We start from the raw sequence: 7,507 nt of genomic DNA on the forward strand, positions 1-7,507 counted from the left end.
GCCCACGAGTCGACACACATGGGATAAAAAGCAGGCAGGGCCAAGGTTGATCCAGATTCTCAAATTGCCGGTCACCATGGAAATCCACATTTAGGTTTTTGGTTTGTAGGCCTAGACCGTTCGCACAATAGGGGCAAACATAGTTCGATCTCCACAGCGTGTCCCATGAGATTGATTATTATTAAAGGAGATTCATTGTTACTCCGTAGTTAGTTATAACTAGCTAATTTTTTGTATCTTTTCGCATGCATGAACCTCTCCAGTCTTCCAATTTCCTCCCACGCCGTTAATCACATCCTAGTGACGACATCCCGCTGCTATCTATCATGGTGGATCCGTGCAGTATGGGTATATCCATGTAGTTAAACATCCACATAAGCGCCGAAACGAAGGAGGAGTGCACTTCTAATTTTAGTGCCAACGGCCTCGGTATGATTCCCTCCCTTTATCGAAGGCGGGAAGGGGTTCGTTCCAGCGCCAGTAAGATTGAAAGGGCGCGCGGGAACTGCAGCGCGCGCAGGGAGGAGAAACATATGGATTTATCCTTGAGATTCAAAGCACCAGAGCCTTTGCTTCTTCACGAATTAATGTTTTTATTGTTTTTATTTATTTGTTTATTTAATTTAATTCATCGTCTCTCCCCCCCCAACTGGAGAGTAAACAAACAATCAATGGTACCACTGATATTCGAAGGGCAAACCGCGAGATTCCCCTATCAAAACATTTGCCACCGTGGAATAAATGGGTGGAGTTCAAATTGAAAAGAAGATATCTTCCACAAATTGTTCTTTTGCGTGTTCCCATGACGGCCATTAAGCTCTTTTGAGAGCTCTCTTTTGCCCCTGCAGCGGACGCGGGCAACGTCTTGATTAAGGCCTCTTATGGCTCGACGTGCTACCTCCACAACCATCACCTGAGTGGGCGAAATGTTAGGTACATGTCTATGTTCAAAGTGCTTGCCATCTCGCTTTTTGCAAGACATCTCTCTTTCATTTGATGCTATGAGAACGTATGAGAAAGCTGTACTTTTTGCGTGTGACGCCAACACTGGCTGGAGGGTGTGTCGTCGAAATAAACTTTGACCGGCGGAAGAAGTCGGGGCCGGTGGATTCTTCAAGTATTTGGCTGGGCTCAATCAATTGACGAAGAAGAAGCAAAATAAGTCTACTTCGTTACTTTCCGTGCACTGTGTAATAGTTATTATTTCTTTTTTTAAATCGTCAACTACTTGAGATTTCAATCCAACAGGCCTGTGGGAGAAGTGAAAGGAGATTGAAGAAAATCACACAATCCGGACTACCCGGGAAACTGAGATGAGTGTCACTGGCTTAGGTATCTCCAGGGGGCTATACAACGACTGCACCCTGAGATGTCGGAGCGAGTCACACCTACTGGACTGAACATCCGCACCAATCAGATGCGTGGGCCCGAGGTCTATAAATGCCACTGTGCAAGACCGGAATAATACCCAACTGAAAGATCCGATCGTTGTCTTACCAATGGACTAATCCTCTATTGAAGTAAAAGTTTAGCCCTGGTTTAATTATAGTTGTTGCGTTGGGAGACAATAGAGAGGAGGGGGAACTCCACTCCAGTTGCATACCATAGTGTAATATATCGAATTTATTACTATTATTATTAACGAACATCTCTTCACCGGGGGATCATTCGAATGTGGGATGTCTCAATCCTCGAGTCTGCCTTGATTTATGTTGTGTAAGTTGATGATCATTTACAGTTGTTTACAGTAACTATGTTTAGGTTCCCCCGAACCAATATTGGAGTAAATAGTTTCCTTCCCGAACCCTATGTGCTGATCCACGGAAAGGATATCTCATGCACATGGTCTCTGCTTCTTTGGATACCCGCGCTCATCCATTGTTAGGTTCCATGGTATGGGTGATTGAACGCGTTTGTTTTTGTTTTGGCTGAAATATCTGAAGAACGAAAAAATGGGGTCAGTCACGTCGCTAATTGAGCGAAATAAACAAAAGTTAAAAACAGAGTGGGAGCGGAAAAAAAAGTGGACAAAAAAAAAAAATCCTGTTATCTGTGTATTGATTGTCCTTAATTTTCAGGGCAAGATACATGGAAATTGGACCCAGATTTTCCTCGACAGGCACCAACCTTGTACCCTTTGTTGTTAGATGCAGGCACAGGTTGCAGTCCGTTTAGGGTTATTTACAGAGTGTGGCATGACTTGTGTATACGGAAATCAGCGAAGAAATAGCATTGGAAATCATTTCCGATAGAATATTTCCCTCATCTGACTGGAAAAAAATAACGGCATCCACGGAAGAGTCGGAGCTCCACACGTTGCAGCAGAAGACTGGCCCGTTTCCTATGTTAATTAGTTATTTGCTTCTGGATTTTGTCAACGAAATCAGCCGGGGGGGGGGGGGGGTCTTGTAACTACTGTAGTCCCAACCCATTCTCATTTCCTCATCTTGTTGGAATATAATAGCAGAAGACCAATCTGACTATGATTCATCATTCGTTCGACCGTGAACAAAGCAGGGCGTTGTTTCGTTCTTTTCTTTTTTCTTTTTCTTTTCTTTTTTCTTTTTCTTTTCTTTTCACATCTGCCCCTGTGGCTTGCTCCAGATTGACCAGTGCCTTGTGCGGGGTCGAATGAGGTTTGTGGGTGCAAGAGGGCGCCGGGACGCAGTGGCTGGGGTCCATATCTCTAAAGTTATATTCGGGATTCGGCGTTGGTCCAGAATTGATCAGCGTCGGTGCCGAGAAGCTGGTGCTTCAGCTCAAAATAATTATTGTTGTTGTTATTACTGCTCCACAATGCATAGTTTGAGGGATTAACACGTTTGATGAAGTGCATTGAATGGGGGGTGTGTGTGAGAGAGCGCAACAGATTTATTATTCCGCCTAGCTCTGGAAATTATATAACTGAGGAACATTATGGGGAACAAATAGGTAATTTTCCGTTCCGAATTCTAAATAGTTACTCGAACACAAAAAGGGAGCTGAGGGAAAAAGAGGAGGTGGCGATTCCCCATCGACTTTTAGCCTTGCAATTTTGGACACCGAGGCCAAAGGACCCAGAACAGTTCTTTTGCGTGTCGAATAATCAATCATATTGCATGTTTACTCCCTCTCCGAAAAGGAGGGATGGAAAATCGGAATGCGGTTGAAGCCACAGCATCGCATCATTTTCTCTGTTATTAAAAGTTTTTAGTTATGGGGTATCACATCTCACATGTAGTTCTAAGCCGATTTATGGTCTGTAGAAACTGCAAGACGACTCAATAGTATTTATTTATTATGCGCCAGAAGAAAAGAGCGGTTGGAGAAGAGCATTACTTGTTACACTTCTACTCAAGAGTGTTATTTCGTCTATTTCGTTGCAAGTGGATGAGCCGGAGTAGTACTAGCAGAAGGGATGGAAATTAAGTCGAGAAGGGGGAAAAAAGTCAAGTGTGTCATGAAAGGTATTATTATTATTGTGGCACACACATGTTGTAGTTGCACGTCTAGTAGTTACTTCTTCCATGTCCACCAACCAAATTTATGAAGTACCTGAGAAGTACCTCTGGATAGCTTCAACTATTGCCTAAACTCTCTGGGTTTTGCATCTCTTGTCCTCATCTTAGTAACTGATTACCTAGCAGCCGCCGAAGAAAAATCTTCTCCAAGGCACACTACTTCGACCCCCGCCCCCAAAAAAAGCAATAGGTGAAAGCCGAGATCACAGATCGTAGTAGAAACAAGCTTCCTCATTTTATTGCAAGGATGAATGTTAGATGATCGCCGAAGTACCAAACACGTTCTGAAGATATTCTTGGTTTCTTTTGAAGAGTCGCAAGAGGGAAAGTGTACTAAACACAGCCTCCTCCGTCATTGATATTCTTTTTCATTCAGCAAAGCGTAAAAATTGAACTCGTGTTGTTGGTTGGGAGAGATATTGGCAAGCCACATGCCCTCACCCATTCTCTGGACCCTGAAACGGCCCTGAATTTGCCTTTTTATATTAGTCCATTGAACTAATGTGAATTTTTAGTCTTTTTCTTTCTTTTCTTTTCTTTTTTTTTTTTAGTTGATTTTCTCTGGTCCGTGTGTTTCTGGTTAACCGTTAGGAAAGGGCTGAGGATCCTTGTTGGCCCACGAGCCCCCTTGATTTTCCCACCGCATGATATAGCGATTGGTTCCCACGTTGATGGAGAGGCTTTCGCTGTTAAGGTCAATTTTTGCTATTTCTGAAGGCGTGATCATTCGTCTAGCTGTCCGTATTTAGGGTATATGGAGAAACTCAAAACGAAGTTCCCCTCAAAACTTTATCCGACCGTCAGGTGCAAGGTGTCGGGAGTTACATATTTCATATTGGCTGAGTTATTCTGTTAATTCAGCTAAAAAAAAAAAAAAAGAGGGCCTTTGTGCCTTGGAAGAGAAGGGGAATGATAACCGAGCAAATGAACAAGTCCTTCAGTCGGCCACACAGATCGGTTTTTGTCTATCTTTTTGTCTCCAAACCAGTTCCCCGTCTGTTGTCCCGACCGTCGAAGTTAGTAACTGGGAGACTTTTGACTATCGTATCACCGCATGACTCCAATGTAAGGGCTTTCGAGATCATGCGTCTGGATTAGAGAGGAGCGGACCCCAGATCCAGGAACTGATATGTAATGTAACGTACATGTACTGTACACGCTCATGTCATATCAGTTTACGGGGTGTTTTTTGGTATGCAGTTACTTTTCTGATTCCCGACAGTTCACTTTCTCTTCCCTCTGAACCAGCCGCGCTTCGGGTAATTGGGAAGCCTTCCCCGAGTGGAGCTTTATTGATATATATATAAAGAAAGGAAAAAGTAGAGGCAAAAGAGATGGGTGCGGGTATGCAAGATACGCTTGAGAGCTCAAAAGTGGATCCTGGCATTTGAAAGAGACGTATCGAACGGTTATATAAACCACACGCAATGGAAGAGAAATCCTCCAACAAATAATAAACCTCGGATATCTTTGGATAGCTCTTTGCTAAGCTTCCGTTGTTTTGCGCTTCTTGCTTTCCCCGCACGCCACTGATAATCGCTTTTTCTTGCCCGATTTGTCGCGAATGAAGTGAATTTCTCATTCTTCAGTTCAGCGGGAAAGTTCATGTGTGCCACTGTGTCGGGGTCGATTGATAGCTCCTGCATATGTATATACCTGGACGCACCTAAGGTAGCGCAAAGTTGATCAATTTCTGCGTCGATACCAATGTTAGTATGGTTATAGGTAAGTGTTAGGGTAAAGGTTGGGGAAAAGAGCAACAAAAAATAAATACATAAATAAATAAATAAATAAATATTTTCGGAGGATATGCCAAACAAGTCAGAAAATCCATCGCCCCTGAAAGTTGCGGAGTTTCCATCGATGGCTAGGAAGGGGGGGGGGGGGGGGGGGGGGTCTCTTCATTGACAACTCGCAAGCGATTGAAGATTCTACTCCCGTAACTGAACAATGTGAGCAAAGTTCCTAGAGGGAGATGTAATGTGATCCACAGCATCTGATATTCCACTCTGCGTCTTCTGATCGAATGATTGCTTCTGGAACAGATCGCCTACGAATGACAAATTGATCGGTCTGGCCCGAAGATCTCCGCCGATGTCGTGGTAGGAAATAAGCATAGCTTCGACTGGCTCGGGCTGGCTCAGATCCATACTGGTATAACTGGCAAAAGGAAAGAGGAAGAATGAAGAATGAACAAAAACAAATGTAGCATTATAATAAAAACTGGAACTGGGGTTGAAGAACCCATTTATTCCAGATACGGGAGCGCTATTGTACTGTAGTCATGCACATGTACGTACTCGACATACGTGTTGTGAATCCAACCATCCCTTTTGCGTCGTCCGATTCCCAGAGCCCCCCCCACCAATCTCCCTCCCTACAGGGAGAAAAATGGGCGGCTTCGTTGAACTGAAGAACGATGTCTTGTAAAACAAGCTGCCCGGTTTGATGGAGCGGCATTGGTTGTTTGCGAAAGAGAATGACAACGAAACCAGGCAGATATCCTTCTTCCTTCTGGAAGGATTCCAGATCTTCGCTGCAGAAACGCTCAAAGAGTTCTAGCGTGAATTGCACCGAAGCGCAGGCTAACTTGTTCCGTCCCGAGTTATTCGCTTTGTTGGTGGTTTAACTTAACTGCGCTCTTCCAATGCCAATGCCGTGACAACCAACAATGTTAACTCTTACATGTACTACTGGGTTTAACTTCAACCTCTGTGTGTTCGGACTCCTTTCGAGACCCTTTCATCCCCTTCTGACTCCATCTGCCTTAACAGGCCGAACCGTATCATCGTTCTTGTTCTTCTTCAATGCAGCGAGGCTTATTATTGTTATTTTTATTAGTTATCCATTTCCCAATTTAGCCCCTTCCCACCCTAGAGTCAACCCCGATACCATCAATTGAGTTCCTGACCCCGAAATAGCAGTTTTGCGCCTTGTTTTATTTTTGTTTATATTTATATTTTCTTTTTCCCGTCTTTTCTACTACCCTATGAAGCTAAATGCAACAGGGGGGAGAGAGGTGGAGTGGGCCCAGAGAATCACACTGCACATACATCCAGATGTTATATAACTACATAATAACTACCGAACTTTTTTTTTTATTGATGACGCGATACTCCCAAAAGGCCGGTGCCCCCTTCACAACAACCTTTTTCTAGGCATGTGAGACTCGCAACAATCGACCCGCCAAACAGGAACGGACTGAAGATTATTAGTATTTATGTTTTACGGCGAAGGGATGTGAAGAAAAAGCCTTTAACAGGCGGATGGTGATGTCATTCGGGCAGCTTAAAAGAACGCCGGGATATTCACTTTTTTTTTTTTTTGTAAAGTTTAGGTTGTTCAAGGTGACTTGACTAGTTAAACCCAGCCGAAACCCCCCCCCCCCCCCCCCCCAAGCAAAAACATATTTTTTCCAAGGTTAATAATATCCCTTGAGCCAACCAGGATCTCCCCCGGACCTCCCGTCCCAAGGTCCACTGTCCACCGGCTTAGCGTTTCGATAACGTAAGAATGGGCTTCGGAGTTTGTTGCTGTTTGGCACTACAAATGATGATAATATAACAAGCCGCTACTATTGGCTGCAACTACCGCCCTTTCGAAAGCTTACCTAGATTGGATTGGCCTTATTCACATTATGAATCAACATTTGAGTTGAATGCCGATAGTTAGCAGAGTACGGCTTATGAGTGGGGAAAATGTGTCCGGCGTTCGTCATACAGAGCAGAGAGCGGTTGGAACCTAATAGAGAGAGAGCCTTACGGGACGGGCTGGCTTGGAGCACGCGTCAACGTCTCCAACGGCAGCATAAGCATTTGTAACGGAAATTGTTCGTGATAAGGAAATAGTATAATATAAATAGGTGCTTTTAATCAATGATGATTGCACAGCATGAGATATACAGACTCCGCTCTTCCGAAGCGCTCGGTGTGGAACCCGAATGCTCTCGTTTATTTGCGAACGGTAATCAAAAATAAGTGGAATAGATAAGTAAATAAATAAATAAA

General features: G+C 43.9%; 1 protein-coding gene across 1 annotated transcript; it reads right to left on the reverse strand.

Annotated features, from left to right (window-relative positions):
* Positions 1 to 5,431: 5,431 nt before the first annotated feature.
* On the reverse strand, positions 5,432 to 5,650 carry PADG_00980 (uncharacterized protein; the record flags this gene model as incomplete). Its single annotated transcript, XM_010757770.1, has 1 exon — positions 5,432 to 5,650. The coding sequence occupies one exon, from the start codon at positions 5,648 to 5,650 to the stop codon at positions 5,432 to 5,434; it is 219 nt and encodes a 72-aa protein (XP_010756072.1).
* Between the last annotated feature and the right edge of the window lie 1,857 nt (positions 5,651 to 7,507).

The sequence above is a fragment of the Paracoccidioides brasiliensis genome, assembly GCF_000150735.1.
Source record: "Paracoccidioides brasiliensis Pb18 unplaced genomic scaffold supercont2.1, whole genome shotgun sequence".
Taxonomy (NCBI): domain Eukaryota; kingdom Fungi; phylum Ascomycota; class Eurotiomycetes; order Onygenales; family Ajellomycetaceae; genus Paracoccidioides; species Paracoccidioides brasiliensis.